A 24,566-nucleotide genomic window follows, 5' to 3' on the forward strand; every position below is an offset into this window, starting at 1 on the left:
TAGAGGCATCACAGTGCCTAAGAGACCACTAGCTCGCAGTCATTACATACAGAGTACAGAAGGGTCCATGGGGCGTGTGTGGGCTTGCTGGGCTCAGCCTGTGGGGCAAAGGTGTGGTAGGGTGGGATGGGGGGTTGCCACTGCCAGATCCCCTATGGGGGAGGGAGGAGGAGCTGCTTGGCTCCCTGGGGGGCAGGGGGGAGTGAGCACAGGGAGGTGGGGGGAGGAGCTGCCCGGCCCCCGAGGGGACTGGCGGGGATTGGGGCTGCCTGGCTCCCCGTAGCCCAGCGGGGAGTGCTGGGGGCGGGCGCACTTCAGGGCCCGGGGGCGGCGGGTTAACTATCGGCTCCGGGCGGCAGCTGCGCTCTGGCCTCCGTCCCTCCCTCCTTGCGCCGCGCCCGCCCCCGCCGAGCCCCGGGAGCAGCCAGGCCCAGGCCCGGGCCCAGGCGCCGGCGCCGAGCGAGCCCGCCCCCCCCCCGCGAGGAGCTGCCATGGCCGGGCTGTGGGCGCCGCCCGAGCCCCTGAGCGCGGCGCAGCTGAGGCGGCTGGAGCAGCATCGCTACAGCGCGTCCGGGCGCTCGCTGCTGGAGCCGCCGCTGCAGCTCTACTGGGCCTGGCTGGTGGAGCAGATCCCGGCCTGGCTGGCCCCCAACACCATCACCCTGAGCGGCCTCCTGCTCAACCTGCTCACCACGCTGCTGCTCATCGCCTACTGCCCCAGCGCCACCGAGCAGGTACCGCCGGCCAGAGGGTCCCTCTGCCGCCCCGCTCAGCGGCCCCCTCAGCCTCCCAGAGACCCAAGTAGCTTCTGCTTCCCCCAGTCTCCCGGCCCAGACTAACCCAGGCCGTGTCGCTGCTCCCCTCACCCCGCAGTAGCCTGTCCCCTTCGCCTGCAGTAACCCCCAACCTCTGCCTCTTTCCCCAGCCACCCCTCTCAAATCACCCCCCCTTGCCCCATACTGCCCCACCCCCAAGCTAATCTTCCCTCTACCCGAGAGCGACCAGACAGCGAGTGTGAAAAATTGGGATGGGAGTAGGGGGTAATAGGCACCTATATAAGATAAAGTCCCAAATATTGGGACTGTCCCTACAAAATTGGTCACCCTACTCTACCCCAACCACCCACTGTCATCCCCCCAAACTACCCCACCCTTTCCCCCACAGTAACCACCCTCCCATGCCCAGCACGCTCCATAGTAATCCCAGTTATAACCCTCTCTAGCCAGCTCTCACCCCCTGCATCGTGTCCCTGTCCCCCACTCAAACATCTTCTCCTCCTCCCTGCATATATGCTCCACTGTAAACAACTTCTCTCTCTCCTGCATTGTAATCACTAAATCCACCTATGTTGTAACTGACCTTCTGCCCCCACGGTCCCTGCTCTGACTGAAACTTCCCCCAGCAACTCTAGCATTCAGCCCTCATTTTTCCCTGTAACACCTTTTGTGCACATTGTATATACTCATTGTGTGAGGGCTTATAACCTTCTCTCTAGTGTAAATAACAGCCACACAAACACAGTAATCTCCAGGTGTTAACACACAGCACTCACTGCAAAACAAATTCCTACACAAACTGAGAACCTGCTCCCATTTTAATCCCTTCCTACTGTAAACCCCAGGATGCTGTAAAAAACACACAACTGTAGCACTATATCTTCAGATAGTGTTTCGAGCCTATGCACATAGTAAATCCTACTGTGTTGCATCAATAGTGCCCCACCTGTGTTATAACTATGTTTGGCCTTCTCTTTCTAGAAGGGACTAAACCATGTCTACGAAGGAAAGACCAAACTGTTATAATGCCAACCAACAGGGTCTGCACTATGCAGCTTAGTTCTAGCGGTATAGGTCCCAGGATATTAGAGACCAGGTGAGTGAGGTAATATCTTTTATTGGACCAACTTCTGTTGGCAAGACAGACAAGCTTTCAAGCCGCCAGAGCTCTTCTTCAGGTCTGGGAAAAGTACTCCCAGCATCATAACAAGGTGGAACAGATTGTTTAGCATAAATAATGAGCACATATTGTAAGGGGTCATGCAAGGTAGAGTGGCCCGATAATGCTTCTGCAGTCGTAGGACAAAAAGAGGGGTTAGTGGGTTATATGCTGTTGTAGTAAACCATAAATCCAGTGTTTCTGTCCAGTCATGACTTTAATATCTACAGAGTAATGAATTTGAGCCCCCTGGGCTCATATTTTGAAAGTGCTGTGGAGGTTTCCTTTGAGGTTGAGGACTGATAGGTTAGATACAGAGTGATGGCTTTGTGAAGTGTTCACCCGCAAGTGATAGGGTGTTTTTGTCTTTTATCATTTTTCTGTGTGAGTTCATTCAATATCGTAGTGATTGGTTTCACCCACATAGTTTTTATTGGGGCATCTAGTGCACTGGATGAGAGAGCTCACATGTTGTGATAGGAATGTGTAGAACCCATGGATCTTGAAAGGTGTGTTGTGGGGGGCGGGTGTTGATCATTGACGCAGTAGAGATGTGTCTGCAGGTTTTGCATTGGTTGTTCTGGAATGGTCTGGTGCCACTTTGAGTTGGTGCGGCCTGATCTGTGGGGAGGTTGCTTCTGATGCTAAATAGTTTCTAATACTTTGACTTACTCCAAACCTCCATCGTTGGATGGGAAAGGAAACTGCCTTTGGGGGGATGAATTTCAAGCCTGTTTTTGACATTTCTAGAGAGAAGATTTGTCTTGTGTATTGCCAGCACTCATGATTTTATCATGAGAGACACAATATTGGTGTCCTTAAGTCCAAGCTCCTGGAGTCATGACATTACATGAAAATCTTGGCTTTCTGCAATACTAAATGGTTCTTTTTCCTCACAATATCCAACCAATCCCATCTACAGTTCGGCTCCAAAGATGGGAGCACTAGTGTAGACTGAAGTTGCTGGCATTTAAAGTGCCTAATGCTACTCTGTTAACTTAAGCCAGAGGTTCTCAAACTGTGATCCATGGACCACCAGTGGTCCGCAAGCTCCATTCAGGTGGTCCGCAGATAGTTCCCTCTAAGGTGCGCGCCTGGATGGCCGCACACAAGAAAATGAAGGGCCACCCACCTAATTAGTGGAGCCACGCTGGCATGGTTCCACTAATTAAGTGCTTGGACCCTGGAGAAGATGCACATGTACGGTGAGGTGGTAGCCTTGGGGGAATAGAGGTAGGTGAGAGGGGGGAGTGGGGGGAATTTGGGATGTGTAGGTTTGCAGTAGCCAGAGAAAGAGGCTACTTTTCCCAGCTCCAGGGCTGCGGCTGCCAGGGAGAGATGGCCCTCCTTCCCAGCCTCAGTTCTGTGGCTGCTGTGGGTGGGGGAGAGACCCCCCACACACAACCCTTCCCAGCCCCAGCGGGGGAGAGAGGGCATGTCCAACACATTAGAAAGGTAAGACTACTGTTACTAAAATGAGTTGTGCTTTTATTTATAGAACAAAAAAAAGTTAATAATTTTTTTTCTATAGCGCTTTTATCTAAAGCACTTTACAATAGTTAGCTAACTGTACAAACAAGGTTTGGAAAAATCATTAAGTAGTCTGAGACCCTCAGCAATTTTCAAGTGGTCTGCAAAAAAAAAAGTTTGATAACCACAGACTTAGGCTATATAGCGTCTGTACTGGAGCTGGGGCTGTAATTTCCAGCTTGGGTAGACATACCTGTACTAGCTCTGACTCAGCTAGCATGCTAAAAATAAAATTGTAGTCATGGTAGTGCAAGCGCAGGAAGGGGGTAACCGCTCCAAGTACATAGTTGGGGCCTTGAATAGGATCATAGTTGGGGTGACTAGGCCCTCATGCTGCCATGACTGCACTTCTGTTTTTAGTGTATAGCACTATAGTGCACTAGCCCAATGAGATATTTTCCCACTTTTTTCTGTGGTGTTAATTTTATAAAAGATGAGTTTTGTAAAACCTAAATGCTGGGTCAGATTTTACCTGGCAGTCTAAATTAAAAATCTCTTTCAACCATCACAACATCCATTGTAAACATGTAATATGAAGCAGGAGCCTCCTTTTATTCTGTGTTCTTGTTCTTGTTTTAATTTAGGGGGTCGTTTTATGCCTCCCATCACAACATTCTCTCTCACCAATGTATGCATCTCCTTACAACACAAACTCACCCTGTTATCCAACTCCTGTTTGTCCAAACAAATTCTGTCATCTTTTCATTCCAAGAAAGAGAGCATGAGCAGTGTGGGAGCCCTCTTGCAGTTCTGAACTACCGCACGTGTGGCAGGGGTGAAGAGGGCCTAGACTTTTCTATCACAAGGTGGAAACGATGGCCTTAGCCCTGCAAGTGCACTCACACAGTCAGACTCTTGCAGCACCTCATTGATGTAAATGGGGCTTTGCAAAGGCCCATCTGCGCAGATCCACTTGCATGATCTGGATCTGACTTCTGCTGTGCTTTTGGGATGTGGAGAAACCTGTGTTAGGAGCTAAAATTAAACCTCCAAACTTGTTTTCACTTGTGACCCAAAATGTAGGAGAACTCTTGCCTTCACAGGTTAAAGACTAATGGGTTAACCTGCTGTTTTAAATATCACCCTCAGATATTTTCACTTCAGGAAAAATACATGTGGATCATACAGAAAAGAATTTACATTATTGGGATTGTAATAATGTAGTGAGATGGAATTACAAACTTGTAGTTAGTTGCAGCTTGGTATGTGGTAACAGACAAAAATTCCTCAGGGTTTATGGGAGTGCAGTTGTTCAGAGATCTGGCTTGTTCATAACTTTACCCATACCAAGGTTGAAACTGTGCTAGCCACAACAAATTGGAACATAGCTGTTAGGATTAGTGTATTACAGATCTTTTGATATTGTAACACTTGAGCATCTTGGCTTGTCTACGTGTTGTTGTTTTTTTAATTACCCTAAACTTTTGCATTCTAGCTGTAGATTAAAGGCCTGCAAACTTATGTTTCTTTAATTAAAAAAAAAAAAGTTTTAGTTGGGCAAACTGGGAGAAGCATGCAAATTTGTTTTTTAATTCTTAATACCCAAATTGTGTTTATGCAGTGTAGTGGTACCGTGTCAGTCCCAAGATACTAGAGAGACAAGGTGGATGTGGTAATGAAACACTTCATGAATTATTAAATCATTGGCCAACCTGACAGCACAGTAGTATACTTCAACTTCTCAACTCTACATAATTGGCCACAAGAAGCAACCTTTCCCATTATAATAGAGTGAGAGTCTTGACTATTTAATTGTGAGGAGTAGTACAACACTGCATTTCCCTCTATAAAATTGTGACTATTAAAGAGACAAAAGATTCTATATAATTAAAGTCCCCTGCTAGTAGTACCTTAAATTACTGAAACTGAATTTTAACACTTTTTTTAAAAAGCGTAGGTAAGTGTAAGTACACATTTCATAATATATTTTAAAAGTGTCGGTAATTTAGTGCCTGTGAAAGTCCTGGATTGAGAGCCCTCAAGCCTTGATATGAGTTTTAAAGGCACAGGGGAAAGATGCACCAAGACTGTGACTCCGTGACAGGTCACAACTCTCCATTCTTACTCCCAATCTCTCACCAAGAGTACTGTAGCATTTTGAGGTGTTTTCTTCCCAGCAGAACAAAGTTAATTGTTCACTGCCAAATGGGGATGGTGTGGAGGAAATACGCCTGCCTAATCCTGGAGCTTTACAAAGACACTGTGAGATAGTAAATGTGTGAACACTATGCATACACTAAAGGAAGTGATGCAACCCCTGGTTCCTTCTGATGGGTAGGACATGACAGTGATGCAACCTCAGTATCTTGATAAACATCTTCAGAACAGCTGCTACAACAGTCATCTGTTGTAACACATTGACTGATGTTTGCCTTTTAATTGATTTTGACAGTTTGATAGAAATTTCACCCCAGGTCAGATTGGCAGAGACTCTTAGGGTTTTTCACCTTCTTCTGCAGCATGGGGCACAGGTCACCTGCAGGTTTAAACTAGAGCAAATGGTGGATTCTCTATAACTTGAAGCCTTAAATCATGATTTCAGGACTTCAGTAACTCAGACAGAGGTTATGACTCTATTACAGGAGTGGGTGGGTGAGGTTCTGTAGCCTGCAACGTGCAGGAATTCAGACTAGATGATCATGATGGTCCCTTCTGGCCTTAGTGTGAGTCTCTTAGCTCCTGGTTACCTGCCTTAAGAACATAATTTCCAGTAGAGAGACACAACTCTGTGAATATTATCCATCCATACTTTTCATAGTGATTACAATGACCAGTGGGCTACCAGGTCTCGGTAGAAATCTCTCATGCCACGGTCTAGTGAATTATAATGCATATGTCTGACACAGGGGAGCTCTGAAAAACCTGTGTACCTCCTGTGCCCTCTGCCTGGCATCACGAGATTCCTAGGTCATGGGGACACAGTGATGAAATCTATCATAAGTATAAACATAGTTTTTGATATTCAGGAGACTATTGTCAGACTCCAGAGGGTATAAGCAGTATGGGAGGAAATGGGAAGAAAAGCAGATAATGAAATTTTGTTTGTAGGTGTATCTCCAAAAATCAACTCAAAATAGGCCCTTTTTTTGTAACTGGGCATGTGGGGAAGGAAATGTGATAGTACAGGATGACTTGAAGGTAAGAATATGTTGTGCAGTGGCCACAAAAAGGCTAACAAGTGTCACTTAGTTGTACGTCAAGAGAGCTCTTAAACCACCTTAAAAAATATTGTGCCAAATATTTGGCACAGAGTTAACAAGTATATCGTCAAACTCTTGAAAGAGTGCTTGGGAAGCCTATAAGGTTTATCAAGGAATTGGCTCTATCCTGTGAGGAAAAAAATCTCAGAGCTTTATGTGTTCAGCCTATAAAGAAAAGTAATATAGGACTTAAATGTACATCTATAAAAGGGTCTTTTTAAGAGTGGGGGAATGGGACGTGTTCATGTTACAGGGAGATGGCAAAATGAGAGATGGCGATCGTCTGTGAATCGATGAGAAAGTTGATGTGATTTAGCTGCACTCTCCTGAATAATCTAATTATTAAGAATAATTGCGAACTTAATTACTGGGTCCAACACTTCTACTCTTTCGCTATTCTGTCACTATCTCTTTCTTTCACCATATCTTGATCCTTTTTACCATTTAGCATGCAGTAATTTTAACAGAGTCCTTTATTTACTCTCTCTGAACTTCCAAAATATCCCTCAGTTTGTAAACATTTTACTGGTGTTTATAAATAACTCCTTAAGGTTTCATTAAAAAACAAAGCTACTTCAGGCTTGCCAATTTAAAGCTGCTCAATGGGACAGAAAGACAGTAACATTAAATTTTAATTTTAAAATTTTTAATTATTTTAGGTTAATTTTCCAGGCCACTGGAACCTCTGTGTTCATGACATTACATAGCTTTATTTTCAGAATTTGAATGTTGGATTGATGCAAATAGCAGAATTATTTGTCTTCAGAGTGGGTCAAGAATCTGGTCTCCTGAGCTATTTTGGCTTCCAGAAGCCTGCATCCCAAGAAAAGGTAAAAAATTCACAGGCAGGAGTTGTAGACCAAGCTGGATGAGCAAGCATCTCAGAGAGGTGATTAAGAAAAAGCAGAAAGCATACAGGGAGTGGGAGATGGGAGGGATCAGCAAGGAAAGCTACCTTATTGAGGCCAGAATATGTAGGGATAAAGTGAGAGAGGCTAAAAGTCACATAGAGTTGGACCTTGCAAAGGGAATTAAAACCAATAGTAAAAGGTTTGATAGCCATATAAATAAGAAGAAAACAAAGAAAGAAGTGGGACCGCTAAACACTGAGGATGGAGTGGAGGTCAAGGATAATCTAGGCATGGCCCAGTATCTAAACAAATACTTTGCCTCAGTCTTTAATAAGGCTAATGAGGATCTTGGGGATAATGGTAGCATGACAAATGGGAATGAGGATATGGAGGTAGATATTACCATATCTGAGGTAGAAGCGAAACTTGAACAGCTTAATGGGACTAAATCGGGGGGCCCAGATAATCTTCATCCAAGAATATTAAAGGAAATGGCACATGAAATTGCAATCCCATTAGCAAGAATTTTTAATGAATCTGTAAACTCAGAGGTTGTACCCTATGACTGGAGAATTCCTAACATAGTTCCTATTTTTAAGAAAGGGGGGAAAAAGGTGATCCGGGTAGCTACAGGCCTGTTAGTTTGACATCTGTAGTATGCAAGGTCTTGAAAAAAATTTTGAAGGAGAAAGTAGTTAAGGACATTGAGGTCAATGGTAAATGGGACACAATACAACATGGTTTTACAAAAGGTAGATCGTGCCAAACCAACCTGAACTCCTTCTTTGAGAAAGTAACAGATTTTTTTAGACAAAGGAAACACAGTGGATCTAATTTACCTAGAATTCAGTATGGCATTTGATACGGTGCCACATGGGGAATTATTAAATTGGAAAAGATGGGGATCAATATGAAAATTGAAAAGTGGATAAGGAATTGGTTAAAAGGGAGATTACAGCGGGTCATACTGAAAGGTGAACTGTCAGACTGGAGGGAGGTTACCAGTGGAGTTCCTGAGGGATCGGTTTTCGGACCAATCTTATTTAATCTTTTTATTACTGACCTCGGCACAAAAAGTGGGAGTGTGATAATAAAGTTTGCGGATAATAAAAAGCTGGAAGGTATTACCAATTTAGAGAAGGACCGGGATATCATACCGGATCTGGATGACCTTGTAAACTGGAGTAATAGTAATAGGATGAAATTTAATAGTGAGAAGTATAAGGTCATGCATTTAGGGATTAATAACAAGAATCTTAGTTATAAGCTGAGGACGCATCAGTTAGAAGTAACGGAGGAAGAGGAGGACCTTGGAGTATTGGTTGACCACAGGATGACTATGAGCCGCCAATGTGATATGGCCGTGAAAAAAGCTAATGCGGTCTTGGGATGCATCAGGCGAGGTATTTCCAGTAGAGATAAGGAGGTGTTAGTACCATTATACAAGGCACTGGTGAGACCTCATCTGGAATACTGTGTGCAATTCTGGTCTCCCATGTTTAAGAAGGAAGAATTCAAACTTGAACAGGTACAGAGACGGACTACTAGGATGATCCGAGGAATGGAAAACCTGTCTTATGAAAAGAGACTCAAGGAACTTGGCTTGTTAACCTAACCAAAAGAAGGTTGAGGGGAGATATGGTTTGCTCTCTATAAATATATCAGAGAGAGAAATACTGGAGAGGGAGAGGAATTATTTAAGCTCAATACCAATGTGGACACAAGAACAAATGGATATAAACTAGCCATTGGGAAGTTTAGACTTGAAATTAGACGAAGGTTTCTAACCATCAGAGGCATGACGTTCTGGAATAGCCTTCCAAGGGAAGCAGTGTGGGCAAAAAACCTATCTGGCTTCAAGATTAAACTCGATAAGTTTATGGAGGAGATGGTATGATGGGATAACATGATTTTGGCAATTTATTGATCTTTAATAATTCATGGTAAATAGGCCCAACAGCCTGTGATGGGATGTTAGATGGGGTGGGATCTGAGTTACTACAGAGAATTCTTTCCTGGGTATCTGGCTGGTGAATCTTGCCTACATGCTCAGGGTTCAGCTGATCGCCATATTTGAGGTTGGGAAGGAATTTTTCTCCAGGGCAGGTTGGCAGAGGCCCTGGGGGTTTTCGCCTTCCTCTGTAGCATGGGGCACGGGTTGCTGGCAGGAGGATTCTCTGCACCTTGAAGTCTTTAAACCATGATTTGAGGACTTCAGCACCTCAGACATAGGTGAGAGGTTTATTGCAGGAGTGGGTGGATGAGTTTCTGTGGCCTGCATTGTGCAGGAGGTCAGACTAGATGATCATAATGGTCCCTTCTGACCTTAATGTCTATGAAATAGATATAGCTTTAGCAGACTTGAGACTGTCAACTAGGCCTAAGTATGGTGGGGGGTTTTGTGATTTGGACACCGGTTTACTACCAGTTAAATTGAGATCAGCAACTCATTTCATGTCAGCTGCCCAACAACATGCAGGTCACTACCATCCTGGGTTAGCTTTGAAGTGGTGACCTTGAGGTGAAAGGCTCCATATCCCGTTTCCAATTCCCCCAAGCCATTCATGCCGACACCTGTTGCTACATTTTCAGTGCAATCTGCTTCCCCTCTCAGCAGGTGTTCTGTAGCGTTAACTGATATGGAGGAGCTAGTTATGGGGAAGATGAGAATGAAAACCCTTTGTTCCTTACTCTCCATGGATCCTGTCATGGTAGGAATTTATAAGGAAATGGAAAGCCCATACTGAGAAGGCGGGGGAAATTTTTAACTTGAATTCTAGCATGTGTGTACACGTTCTAATCGGGGGAGAAAGATATTTATTTTATCAAACATCGGTTTGAAGTTGAGTGTAGCAGAACTGTTTTCCATTAAATAAACTCTCTTCTGACAATATGATCTCAAGTTATGACTGCAAACATTAGCATGTTCTCTTTAATTCAAGAATCCTTGTTTCAAAGTTTGATTTACGAAATCAGACTGTTTCATTGTCATGTTTATTCTACTGAATAACGGTGGGGTTGTTGAAGCTGTCATTAGCTAACAATGAATACAGTAACAATGTGCAAGCTTTTTTTAATCTGTACAAATTGAGGAATTGTGATTTGAAGCTTGTTACCTTTTCATATAAAGAAGCTCTAAAGTAAGATCCTTGATACAGGTTGCAAATCCAGCAATGCTTTGAAAAAAGGCAACCTTAAAAAAAGAGTGGGGGGCGGGAAAGGCTTGACTGATTGATTATCCCAAATTTGGAAATACTAAAAATGTCTATGTACAGGGAGAAAGTCACAGCATTGTCTTTCGTGACAAAGTACAGTTGTCTTTACTTACTGTATCAAGCCATTGTTCTGGCTTTCTTCATCGTATTTTATGAAATAATTATTTAAAAGATTAAACAAGATAAATAGCAAACATACCACATAGAATGAACTAGAATTAAATAGCATTGCGACTGTTGAAGAATGTGACATGATAGCGTTTTCTTCATGATTGACCATTGAATATGGAGATTATGTATTCAGAAACAAATAAAATGCCAACTGCGAGTGAGATGTTTAACAATAGTAATCTGTTTAGCAGTTGTATATATCCAGTGGCTTTAGAAGAAGGGAGGAGTGTGGGAAAATAGAGTGGTTGAGAGGATCTTATTAACAGAATTAGCACAGCCTACCGTTTTAATTCTGTGTATGATATGCATAATTGCTTTTTTGGGTAATCTGGACTATAAAACTATATTTTACACTGTAGGCAAATGCCTGAAAAGGGGAATTTATTGCAACTCAAGTAGCAGAGGGCTGGGCAACACAGCCAAGAATCTGTCCTAAGTCCTTCCCAAAATTGAGGGGCCTAGGGTCGTGGATTTCATAGACCTCAAAGGCTAGTCTTGGGCATCTGAGGGAGGGTATGTGTGTGGGGAGGGCTGTGGGGAGAACATTGACTAATACTTGATCTTTATGAAAAACTATTGACACATAATCCTAATGATTATTTTACATTTTATCTTTGCAAGGATAAGGGCTAGAACAGAGATTTTGTTTAAATGGGAATTTAGATTAATTTAGGGGATTTAAAAGTGCTAGGGTTAATCCAGAGTTGAGGGCACTCCTGGATTCTGAGGCTACTTGTCAAAAGGCCCTGTTCTTTCTACATGGTCACTTGCCTGTCTTCCTGATGGATGATGAGCTTGGATTTTCCCCGGTTCCTAGCTTACACATGTTTTGAAAGTCTTTGTCCCTTTACGTGTTTTGCCTATAAAGATGATAAAACCATTTTGCCTCCTATTTAATAACTAGATTAATGGGAGAAAAAAACATAACTTAATTATTTAAAAATTTAATGTTAAACCTGTATTGGAGCAGGATGGAAACTAGTTTATAATCTTCCATTGGGTTACCATAATGCTATTTTGTTTTCTGCCTGCCACCAAAATGCTCATGTCAGTTGGAATTTAAATCTTTTTCATATCTAATTTAAAGATAATGCTGAAAGTCTTAAGATGCTAGACTTTTAATTTTCTCCTCACTTAATGCTATTTGGGAGGAGGGGAGGAACTGTTGGAGCCTCTTGCTTCATAAATCATTAGGTTTAGGCCTTTGTAAAAATGTGAGTCTAGATTTTTGACCTAAAGATTGGTGGGTATTCAGAGTCCCTAATACTGTGTAAACTACAGTGAAAGTCCAAAAGTCACTGGTTTCATACCTGGTCCAAGAGAGAGACTACTCTTTGAATAAGGGAATATATATATTTGACCGAATTGTTACAAATAATCAGTAGCAACAATCATGAACGTATATTTAAATATATCGCAGAGATTGCAAGTGTAATCTTGTCTAAGGAGTGAGAAGAGTTAAGATAACCCAGCTGGAATAGGAGAGCACTTACCAATAGGAAAAAAACATTTGACTAGAATTAGAATGGTAGTCTTATTTTAAATTGAAGTAATACCAACATTAAAGAGCATAACAGATTTTATATTATGACTACATAAGTAGGTACTCCCACATTGGAGAAGTTTAAACCCAAAGACAGTGGACGTGTTTAAAAATCTTGAAAGCCCGTATTTTCTAAGAAAGCTTCTAAAATTGTGCCAACTGTTTGCAGGTACAAGTAGAAATTAGACACCTACAGTAACTACCAACACTAGTCCTACAATCAGATGAGTATCTAACTAAACTCCTATACTTGCAGCATTGCAAGTGCAATTTAGGGGTCAGGTTGAGATCCGTTTACAAACTTAGCTAGAATATAATGAATTCTCAGGGTTCCTTAAGGTTTATTTTAGGTCCTGTTTTTACTTCTTATTTGATTCCTTTGTGTGACATACTCTGGAAATTAATCTGATTCTGTACTCATGACATTCAGATCCTTTATTTTCCCTCAAGTTTTCATTACTTTATATTTCTTCCGTCATGATGCTAGACAAATTTTAAAATAGATTTAGCAATGGTCCAGATAAGGATTACTCAGCCTGCTCTTAACTAGGATGATGCTACTATTGCCTCCAAGTCAGAAGTATACTAGATTCTCTTTAGAAGTTTGTATCAGGGTTAAGTGGATTAGGAAGGGTCCCAAGTAGAGAGAGACTGACAATCTTTTCTTTCTGAAAGTTATCTAAGTTTTGTTTTTTAAGTTTAAAAATTCATGGCTTTAAGTATTGTTCTTTTCTGGCTTTATGAGCAAGGCTTTTAAGCTCAAAATGGAATCTTCCTTAAATATGGTCTTCGTTGGAAGGTCTTGTCTTGTGGGTTCCTGGGATGGGTCTAAATCTGATGCGTGATTTGTTCTAAACAAACTGGTTCACAAGTGCTATGATGGGATATAATGAAGAGGGTTTCATTTTTTCCCCCTTCTACATTCCCTTCCATGAAAACCTCCTGTCCTAACTTAGTTAAAAAAAGGTTTATTATTTTCAGTTGTCAAAGTTCTTCTCTTTTCTGGTTTGACTGAGACCGCTGGCTGGTTTATGTAGATGCGTACCTGTTGTGTGAGGATTTATTTAAAGTGGGTTATTTCCTGGCTTTCAGCCCCACATCTACTCATTAATATTCAGTATATCCATACAATGTATAATTTGTTATCCAGATACACTCACTCACCTTTAATAAACAGACTTTGAAAAGAAATATTATCTATCTTGATTACGATGTATGTGGTACAGCCAAATTCTGCCCTGTTACACCAGTGAGCTCCCAGTGAGGAGGGATTGTAGAAGAGTAACTGAGGGCAGGATGTAACAGAGTTCCTATGTAGGGGTAGAAGAGAATTAATTGTCATGATTTCCGATGGTTTTTTATCTATTTGATATAAACATCTTGCATGTAACCTTTGACTTTGTTTCTTCCCGAATAATTTTTTGTGTAAAGTGTGATTGGTAACAACTAGGGGGCAAAAATGTGACCTGGACTGAAACTAGATTTGGGGGTATATGAGAAAAAGTAATCAGTAAGTACTAATTAGTTTCAAAATCGTACTGATTTCTGAAAGCTAAATCTCCCCTCCGAGATGGGACCACTACCATGGCAAGTCCTGCTAAACTAAAACCCAGTAATGAATGATCAAAAACAACCCACAATCAATTTAAAACAAGAACTAAATAAATGATCAAAGTCTACATTCAATAGACAGTTGCTCTTCATTCTTAAGAGAGAACCATTTATTTACTTGGGAAAGATTCTGCAAGGCACAAATGGAAGTTAGGTGTCTGCCCTTTGAGCCTTGAAAATCTCCAACTTTGTCTATTTAAAAACTAAAACTTCTGTTAACAAAATTACGTAATGCATTTTCTACTTTTAATTGCATATTAACTGAAATTTGATATACAAATATAACCAGTTCTCTAAATACCAAGGAAGAAAATAAAATTCAAAGTTAATCATCTAATTGACTTCAGAGAATTTGAATGAAATGCTGAACTTTTTTTTTTTTTTTTTTTAAGAAGCTCTTTTTGGGTTGGGTTCTGTGTCCATAAACCTGGATAGAACCACTCCTACTAATTATGTGCACCTGTCTCAATTTTCAGGTGAGAAAACTGAAGTTTATTAATCTTGATGCCACTTTAGATAGCTGTATCTACCTAAACTTTTAGTTTTGTAAATGAAAGCACAAGTGTGAGGCTGCATAGATTCTGTTTCAGTGATGTAAACTGAGTAATTCATTTCAGATTTACTGCAATTTACACTGCTAAAACTGAAAGAAGACTTTGGCCTGTCCATGGTAGTCTCTTAGCACGTTACTGCTCTGAAAGATTTTCATGCAGAGAAAATCTGTAGTATAATAGATTTTGGCTAATAGTAAGTAATCTGGAACTGACAGTATTGATATTTATGCATCTGTTTCAGGCACCGTTTTGGGTATTCCTCTTGTGTGCATTAGGACTCTTTGTTTACCAGTCCCTGGATGCTATTGATGGGAAACAAGCCAGAAGAACAAATAGTAGTTCCCCCTTAGGGGAACTTTTTGACCATGGCTGTGACAGTATTTCCACAGGTAACTATTTCTTCATTTTTAAAACTGGGGGCGGGGGGCACGGTAACTGGAAGAAACTAAATCCGAGTAAGGTACAGTCTGGCCTAATGGATAAAACTAGATTGGGACTCTGGAGTCCTGGATTCTCTTCCTGGCCTGCTGGGTGACTATGAACAAGTCACTTTGCCTGTTGGTGCCTCTGTTTTCCATCTGTAAAATGGGAATAAGTCTACTGACCTCATTTGTAAAGCTCTTTGAGAACTGGTGATGAAAAGCTCTGTATGACAGCTAGCTGGTTATTACTTACTAACCTAGGGAGTGGGAAAATATTTTAGAAGTGGCCCTGAGACATGTATAATGCATGTTACCTAGTTCTTGCAGGCGTACATTGAGAGTATGAAGTGAGTGTGTTCCCTCTATTGAATCTTACCAATTTTTCTAAGCAATGCAGTACATTCAAAGATTTCCTTGGAGAGAAGTGCAGTATCGCCAGGCAGTAGGCACACCATCCTGCAGACTTTTTTTAACATTAGCGTCTACAGTATATATTTCCGCTAGATCCAAGATGACTAATACAAGTAACAATAAGGAATTAAATCTCTCCTGACCTGGTACTGTAGTTCTAACAATTTTTAAGTGTGTTCACTTTTCCTCATTTCACTTTCATAGTTCCTGATTATGTTGACGTGACTCAATCTTTCTAATTAGAAAAGGTTTCATTTCCTTTTAAGGAAGAAATCAAAATGATGGGCTAGATTGCTTCAAAAAAACAAAACAAACTAAAACATGCAAGTTCTTGTATTGCTCTCTCATGAAGTGATGCTTTTCTGAATTGCTGTCCAAGTCACAATTTTTAATTGGCTACTGCTTAATATCTGAAATTAATAGCCCACTTTTGTTGTTGTTTGTACTATAAACCTTAATTTATCTTGGCAATTTAGCATCAAATTAAAATTGAACTGCAGGTATTTATACTGTATCTAGCATCTTAGATACTTATACAGCCCTCATCACTGTGTTCGAGCCACATAAGTAGTGAGGCCAGCCTTCAGTTTTTCTGTCGAGTAAGTTATGACAGATGTTTGATTAACCCAGTAAATAGGCTTTGGTATGTGTGATGGCCCCAAGTCTAGGGACTGGGTCCTGTTCCTGAGGGGATAGGGTGTTGAGGGGATGGGGCTTTGCAGAACCTCCCCTGCAGTGACAGCTCCTGCAGCTCTGGTTACATGGGGCTGGCTCAGCTCAGCTCCCTACTCTGGGCATTGTCACCTCCAGGATCACACCACCACTCAGGTTTGGCTCCTCCCACTCTGGGGGGAACCAGCTGGGCCAGATTTGTGTGAGTGGCATGACCTAGCACACAGGCATCACAGTGCCGCTCACTCATATTTGAGCTGGCTACCTTCGCATCATCGTGACGGAGGAGTAGCTGAGCCAAACCTGAGTGGCACTGTGACCCCATGCACCAGGCCACAACAGTCTCGTGGGACTGGAACTGTCATGTGATCCTTTGAAACATTCCAGTTACCCAGTTTTAGGTCACAACCCACAGGTTGAGAAACCCTGACCTAAACCTAATGAAACAAGGAACACTACAGTGAGTGCTTAGCTGTGCGTGATGTAGTTAAGGTTACCCAAGAGTTCATTTTCTTGCCGTTTTCACAATATTCCAATTCTCTAAAGATTTTTGTGATGAGATTCCCTATATTTGATCTGCACTTGATGATGGTGTGATGTGTTTTTGTTTTTAAACAGATTTCAGAAAAAAAAGTTTATTCTAAAATGTAAAACCTCTTTTTACAGTAATCTGTAACTCACTATCACTACCCTATAACCGTGTTACACAACATGTGGGTATGTCTCCCTGGTTGTGGGGTGGGAGGGCTGAAAAGGTATAAATTAAGATGGCTGAGCCTCTAACAACACATTATGGGGCTGTAAAGGGCACCATATGTTTCACTTTCCTGAAGGGGGCTCAGCTTCAAGTTTGGGAAATGCTGTCCAACAAGTCACTATACTGTTGATGCTATTGCAATCAAACTTTGTCTAGTGTTTGTCTTTAAAATTGCAGGTAGTATAATTATTTATGACTAACCATGCTTATCTCTGCCTTTCAGTTTTTGTTTCCATTGGAGCCTGCATAGCTGTTCGACTGGGAACGAACCCTGACTGGCTGTTTTTCTGTTCTTTTGTGGGAATGTTCATGTTTTATTGTGCTCACTGGCAGACATATGTATCAGGCATGTTAAAATTTGGAAAGTAAGTAGAACTCTTTTCAGAATTGTACATATTTGATCTTTGCATTTGACCCATCAAATTTTGACACCTCATTTTACCTTCCACCCATCCTTCCCTCTCCCCCCAGCCAAAAAAACCCAAAAACCTCAATCTCTTGTTTTATCTGAAATTCATATCTGGTCCGGGACCTGAAATTCATATCAAAACTGACATTCCTTTTTACAGATGTCCCTGAGACCTCTGTAAAATTGCTATTGATTTGCAATACATTAAACTCTATTTACAGTAATGGCTTCGTAAAGTCACTGTTAGTCATGGGGGTGCACAGTACTTCCCAGAGCTCCAAGAGCACAGTGGACACTTCACCTCACTTCTCCACTGTTTGAGGAGGGTGCAGCATTTATGCTTCGTTGAGCCTATCCAGGGGTACGTGGCCTGTGCTCTTCTACTTTGGGGAGGCTAGTCCTGGAAGTGATGTTAACCTTGTATATTCCTTACAGTCGAGAGTACAAGGACCACGCTATGTCCACTCAGTCCTCCTCCTTGTTCAGCTCAGACAAAGAAGTTTGTTTAGGTTTGCAGATGATAATGCTGCCTGCTTCTTGTTTCCAATGTCACTTGAAAGTGAGAACAGATGTTTGCATGGCATTGTTGTAGCTAGTGTCCCAAGGTATTTACATGCAAGATACACTAAAGATCCATATGTCCCTTCATGCTTCAACCACCATTCCAGGGGACATGCATCCATGTGTCATTTTCATCATCTGAGTCAGATCCCACCAGCAGAAGGTTGATTTTCTTTTTTGGTGGTTTGGATTCTGTAGTTTCCGCATTGCATTGTTGCTCTTTTCAGATTTCTGAAAGGATGCTCCACACCTCGTCCCTCTCGGATTTTGGAAGGCACTTCAGATTCTTAAACCTTGGGTCGAGTGCTGTAGCTATCTTTAGAAATTCCATATTGGTATCTTTTTTGCTTTTTGTCAAATTTGTGGTGAAAGTATTCTTAAAACGAACAACATGTGCTGGGTTATCATCTGAGACTACTATAATATGAAAAATATGACAGAATGCAGGTAAAAGAGCAGGAGACATACAATTCTCCCCCAAGGAGTTTAGTTACAAATTTAATTAACACGTTATTTTTTTTAACAAGCATCATCACCATGGATGCATGTCCCCTGGAATGGTGGTTGAAGCATGAAGAAGCATACGAATCTTTAGCGCATCTGGCACATAAATATCTTGTTACGCTGGCTACAACAGTGGCATGGGAATGCCTGTTCTAACTTTCAGGTGACATTATAATTAAGAAGTGGGCAGCATTACCTCCTATAAATGTTCTTTTTAACCTCTCACTAGAAAAAGGAAAAATAGTTCAAAACTAGAGGAATGGTTTTGTTTTTTAAAAAAAGGGAGGTTATGGAAAAATCAATGCATCAATTTCCTATCTAGCAAAATGCGCGTGACAAACAAATGTTCGATATTTGGCTGCCATTTATTCAACACTCAAAGTACATTTGCCTGCAAAAATACCGACCACACCTGTCTAATTTTAGTGAATATTGATGTTTGATAATCACATTGTTTGATAAATGGTCAGTTTCACTCAATTTAATAAAACAGGCCCTGGATGGTATAAAAAGACTCACTCTACAAAACAAATAGAACCTTGTTAAATAGATAGATCTGATGATGATACTACTGTTTGTTTTTTGTTAAAAGCTCACTGTTGTAATTATCGTTTTGCTTAATATTTATATAACAGTGATTTGTAAGCTTGTTAAAATTTCCAAAATAGCTATACAGTATTAAAAAAAAAAAAAAAAACCTCCCAAGTTTTCTGAGCATAACTATAAATGATACAGGTATTTAGCAAAGTATGTTTTTGCTTTAGTTGGTATGTAGAATTCTGTGGTCACAGAAATCAGGTATTTTATATACATGGCATGTCCTGAATGTATACATTTTAATTACCTAATCATTTATTCCCATTCCCTCCCCCCAACAAACAGATGTATGAACTAAGCCTGCTGCCTCTTTTCTTTCTAGGGTTGATGTAACTGAAGTTCAGATAGCCATAATAATCCTCTTCTTGATGTCTGCATTTGGTGGAACTACTATGTGGGACTATAAGGTAAGTGTATCAAGCATTCAGACTTTCACAGTTGTATCTGAAGCTGTCATGTGCAGGTGTATTGATGTTTAGTAATTGCTTTTCAAATCTTCTGTATTCAGCTTATGTTATATTTGTTAAATCTTATTTTTTTATTTAATTTTAATACATATAAATGTTGCTTTATATATTTACTATAGGGTGCCTGTTTCCATGTAGTTCAGTACTGTATCTCATGGATGTGATTGTGTGGTTTCCTATGCATGAATTTAGAGCTACACAGAGGAAAAAGACCCCATCTGCCATATATAAACTTTAGGCCTGGAAAATACATTTTGATTATAGTTCAAAGGAATCTTACCCACAGTCTATTTTTCAGATGTAAGTTTCTGTTACATCCAATTTTTATATTTAATTATTCCTGTACCATAAATTTCTGCTCAAAATTATAATTTTTAAAGTAGACTGTCTCAATTGTAAAACAAACTGTCCATTAAAATCTACAAATCCAATGGGCTAAATTTTGCTTTATGCTGATGTAAATATGGAGTAACTGTTAAAGTTAATGGAGCTGCACTGGATTTACACTGGCGTAAGAGCTGATCTGGCCCTGTAACTTTAAAATGTCTACCCAGCAGTCTTCTGGCATCAGTATATTAAAAAATATTTCCAGCCTATTTGAGGGAAGGGGGAACAGCTCATATGTTTCATGTAGAATAGGACCATATAGGATTAAATGCAAATATTTTTAAAAATTGAAAACAATTTGAAGCCTGCTGTATATTGGACTGTAGTTCCTGTTCCTGGTGTTGGTTTCATCTGTATAATACACCGTACTAGTTGATTGGAATAGATATCAATACCATCAAGTTAATTTTGCAGTCTAAATTATTTTGGTAATGTTTTATTGTATCTGACTCATTCATCAATCTGGCAATTATGAAATGGCAAATTATTTTTAGAGGAAAATGTTCTCTTAAACAGTTCGGTTTTCTTCTCCCCAAATCGTTTTTGTTCTGTTTCTGAAACTATTAAGATTGAAATGCAAACCATAAGTGGGATCTTCAGACTTCACAAACTTGGCTAATTGACTATATATTCTTTTTGTGTTAATTGGTGGATTGTTTTGAGATGCAGAGATCTCTGCCTTACATTTTAATGTTAAAGAAAAAACAAGTCTGTCTCCAAAAATATGTAGTCCGTGGTTTCAGAAAATTTATTGCTCCTCTTTTTTAACCCTTTGCTGCCTTGGAAGTTTTCTTGAAACTGCATTTGACTCTAAAAGGTAAATATTTTGTTAAATCTATATCTGGATAATATACATAATGCAAAGATACATCATATAGCATACTATGTAATGTGATCACAAAGCAGGCAGATGGAGTTTGCATTTCCTGTGGTGCTCCATTGTGCTGACCAATGAATTTAGAAAGAACTATCCTTTTTCCTCTGACACAGATTTCTGTTCAATCGAATTTGAAATACTTAGCAAAGTATAAAAAGAGCTTAAGGGTGTTGCAAATTCTAAAGCACCATAAAATACAGCTGAATTTCAAGGGCAGAATTTAACCACCTACTTCTCCAGGATTTAAACATTTCTCCCACTCCCCTACCCCCCCCCCTGCCTCCCACCCACCAGAAAAAGGTATCCTATCATCTTAAGGACAGGACTGTACTCTGAAATTGTTGATTTGAGTATAAGTTTCAAGGAAAAGGGATAGTTAAAATAAAGCAATACAAATTGTTTTTGGAGATTTCAGCAGCAGTTTAACTTTTTCCAAGGAATGATGTCCTTTAATTTTTTTAAAAAACATTTTTCTTGCAAGATCCCTTTGATAGACCTAAAATTGAAGACTTTTCCTGTTCTTGGAATAGTGGGTGGAGCATTATTTTCCTGTTCCAACTATTTCCATGTCATCTTTGGTGGTGGAGTTGGCAAAAATGGATCTACAATCGCAGTAAGCTGTTTTAGAATTTAAACTGTATTCTAATACTGGGGTGGGGAAGAAGCGGTTTACTGTGTTTGGCTTGTATGTTAAATTCTTACATTACAAAAAACTTAGTACTTCTGATCATCTTACTGACTATTTAAGCAATCTAATACATTGATTCTACTGTTTGATATACCTTAATGCTGTCTGTAAAGCCATTAAATATATATGAATGAGACAGCTAATAACTCAACTGCAGTGGTAATCCAAGTCACATTTTCTGTATACCCTTGATTAGGGGTCTTGTATTGTCAGAGAAACTGCCATGAGGTTTGAGTTTATAAAATAGAATGGGAAAGAAAAGTCAATGCGAGTGCCCCTGCTGCACAGCAACTCAGGACCTGATTTTTTTTTTCTTCCAGACATGTTGAGTACATGTGACTTCATTTGGCTTTTAGTGGAAGTTGTGGTTGGTCAGCAGTCCTGAAAATTGGGTCCAAAAATTTATGGTATGATTCAAGTTATGATGAGAAATGTTTTCTGCTTTGTGTGTTTCAGGGCACTAGTGTTCTTTCACCAGGCCTCCATATAGGGCTAATTATCACTTTGGCAATAATGATCTATAAAAAATCTACAACTCAGCTGTTTGAAAAGCATCCTTGCCTCTATGTCTTAACATTTGGATTTGTGAGTGCTAAGATCACACAAAAATTGGTGGTAAGGAATCTTGTTTGTTTTTATTTATTGGATGTGTGTATTTGGTACTTTTGAGAGTAGTGCTGTAGGTGGGCATTGTGTAAGCTCTCCTACTCAACTCTGCTAATATACCCTGTTGGCTATTGCAGAACCTCTATTATTACAACAACTAACCTGGGCCTGTCAGAGACTGGCTGGAATTCACCAAGGGGACCTAACTGCCACTTGAGGTGGCCACTGTCAAAATTTAATCCTCAAAATCCTAGGTGCCTAAACTCCCTAGGCTCCTGATCTTCTACTGGGGGGAAATGGAGACTACCAGCAGCATGCAGCTTAGCAACTAACTTTCACCCGTGCTTCAGTGCGGTTCACAAACTAGATATTTACCCACTATCTCTGCTGTGGGATCCAATCCAATAGATGTGCTCAGAGCCCTCCTTAGAGCATAGCAGCTGGATTGGGGTCTGCACAAAACAGCCTGAGGAGCAGGTCATGATGACTCTGCCTGATTCAAAACTTGGTTCTCCCGTGTCCCAGATGAGTGCCTTAATTACTGGGCTATGGGGGTGTCTGTCTTGCCTGTTGAAACTTTCACTTTTATAAAATAATTATTCATTGGGCCAAAGAGGGGGAGTGCAACTTCATAACCCACTGGTTAGGGCACTAACCTGTTATGCAGGAGACTCAAATTCAAGGCCAATAGTCAAATATTTTGTACAAAGTGGAACAGCTTCAACAGGAGACATCAAGATCCATCCAAGAATACCCTATAGCCAAGTGGTTACGGCATTCCTGCCTTAACTTCTTAATCTTTAGACTAAGGCATACACAGAGTTCTTCTAGACAACTGAAAGTACAATGTTATGTTTATCTACATTATTTTTCTTTTTCATTCGTAAGAGGGCAGGACTCACCAGACTGAGATCTGCCTTACCCAGACAGGAAACCACAAAATCAACAAGCTCGTTAGCATTATTCTGGATATAAATATTGGAGGACCTTTTTCTTGTGACTCTTTGTTTTGTATGGGTACATGCTTTGACTATTCCAAGTGTCTAACAAACCTTCACTGTAAAGCTAAATAGAAAAGTATTAGGTTTGAGTTGAGAAGCAACTACTTGGCTTACAGCAAGAATGGCACAGACTCGCTGCTTAGACTTCACAAGTGCATACAGAGCAGAGTAACAAGGAAGGACTCGATCCAGAAGGCTCAGTAAGACTGTTTGAAGGCGTACAAGAACTTGTAAACACAGCTAGTTACCAGTCAGAAGGAGAGAAGGCCTTTGGGAAGGAAGAGCTCTTTGTGCAGTTGTTACAGAGCTCTATGTGCAGTTGTTACATACCTTTTGGATCCAAAGGTAGCTTGTTTTACTTAATGGAAGTCTTCGTTATAGCTAACATGTTGACAGCACTAACACATTTGACCAGTGTCACTGTTTTGTTGTCTAGTAGTCACATGAGCTTCATGGTGATGTCACTTTCTTTGTTATGAAAGTAAATTTTTCATTGATGCCAAATGTCAAGCTTTGTAGCTTTATCAAATCTTGTTTTATGTAGGTGGCCCACATGACAAAAAGCGAGATCTATCTTCAAGATACTGCATTTATTGGGCCAGGTCTTCTATTTTTGGACCAGTACTTCAACAGTTTTATCGACGAATATATTGTTCTATGGATAGCATTGGTAAGCATTTATTTTAAACTTTAATTTACAAATCCACTGAAACAGTGTTAAACACTTATGTTCATACGGAGGTGTATATAAGGGGCAGGTTGAAAACTCAGTCCCTCTTATCCCATGCCATCAGTTAAACTAGTTGTTTCTCCTTTCTTGGCACCCAATACAGTGGTAGCTATTCTCTACAATTCATGGTTTGGGGCTGAAGTTTAGGACAAAAGAAAATCCTAGACACTCATGCCATGAATTCAGGCTTTTGCTCTGATGTTAATCTTAATTTAGCAGAGTAAGTTAATCATTCATTCAGATTGAAAGCTTTGTTAGCAGTGGAAATACAAATACATGGTTAATTTGCAATAATGGTTTTAAAAAGTCAAATTGAAGTTAAAAACTTATAAATTAACATGGTGGAGTATAAATTAATCACTTAAATACCTTTTTAAAACTACTGACCCAACAATAGATGGGATTAACAAAGATATTCTTAAAATAAATGAACATGAGGGCTGAGCTATAGGGTAGACCTTTTGGTTTCAAAGCTTTTTTTTGGTAACATTAATTTGTTTGTTTATTTTTAGGTTATATCCTTGTTTGATTTGCTGAGATACTCCACTGGTGTATGCATGCAGATTGCTGCTCACCTTCGCATACATGTCTTCAGAATTTCATCACTTCAAGCTCCTGAACAGGTTCAAAACCATACTGACTGACTAGTAGTTCAAGCAGAAGAGGAGAAGCAGTTAGGGGAATAATGAATGAAGTAGATCCCCTTTTCAGGAATACAGACAAAGCTTTTCAAGAAAAGACAGTGAAAAGCTCAGTAATTTGCTCAGATAACCAATACGATTACTTAAATATGAAGTTGTGCAGAGTCTATTGTGATTTATGCTTGTATCATGAAGCATAAAATTCCTCCATTGTATTCTAGACATT

The 24,566-nt window shown here is 40.3% G+C and overlaps 1 protein-coding gene across 2 annotated transcripts in view; it reads left to right on the forward strand.

Moving 5' to 3' along the window:
* The first annotated feature begins 413 nt into the window (after positions 1-413).
* Positions 414-24,566, forward strand: part of CHPT1 (choline phosphotransferase 1) — a 31,121-nt gene continuing 6,968 nt past the window's right edge. The window contains exons 1-8 of one of the 2 annotated variants that reach the window (XM_073323121.2): positions 416-734; positions 14,852-14,999; positions 17,096-17,237; positions 19,266-19,350; positions 21,156-21,287; positions 21,819-21,977; positions 23,514-23,639; positions 24,212-24,322. In XM_073323121.2, the coding sequence (XP_073179222.2) occupies positions 492-734; positions 14,852-14,999; positions 17,096-17,237; positions 19,266-19,350; positions 21,156-21,287; positions 21,819-21,977; positions 23,514-23,639; positions 24,212-24,322 (1,146 nt within the window). In that variant the 5' untranslated portion in view covers positions 416-491. Of the gene's footprint in view, positions 735-14,851; positions 15,000-17,095; positions 17,238-19,265; positions 19,351-21,155; positions 21,288-21,818; positions 21,978-23,513; positions 23,640-24,211; positions 24,323-24,566 lie in introns of both variants that reach the window. The other variant, XM_073323128.2, reaches the window with a different exon arrangement.

Source organism: Lepidochelys kempii, chromosome 1, assembly GCF_965140285.1.
Source record: "Lepidochelys kempii isolate rLepKem1 chromosome 1, rLepKem1.hap1, whole genome shotgun sequence".
NCBI lineage: Eukaryota > Metazoa > Chordata > Testudines > Cheloniidae > Lepidochelys > Lepidochelys kempii.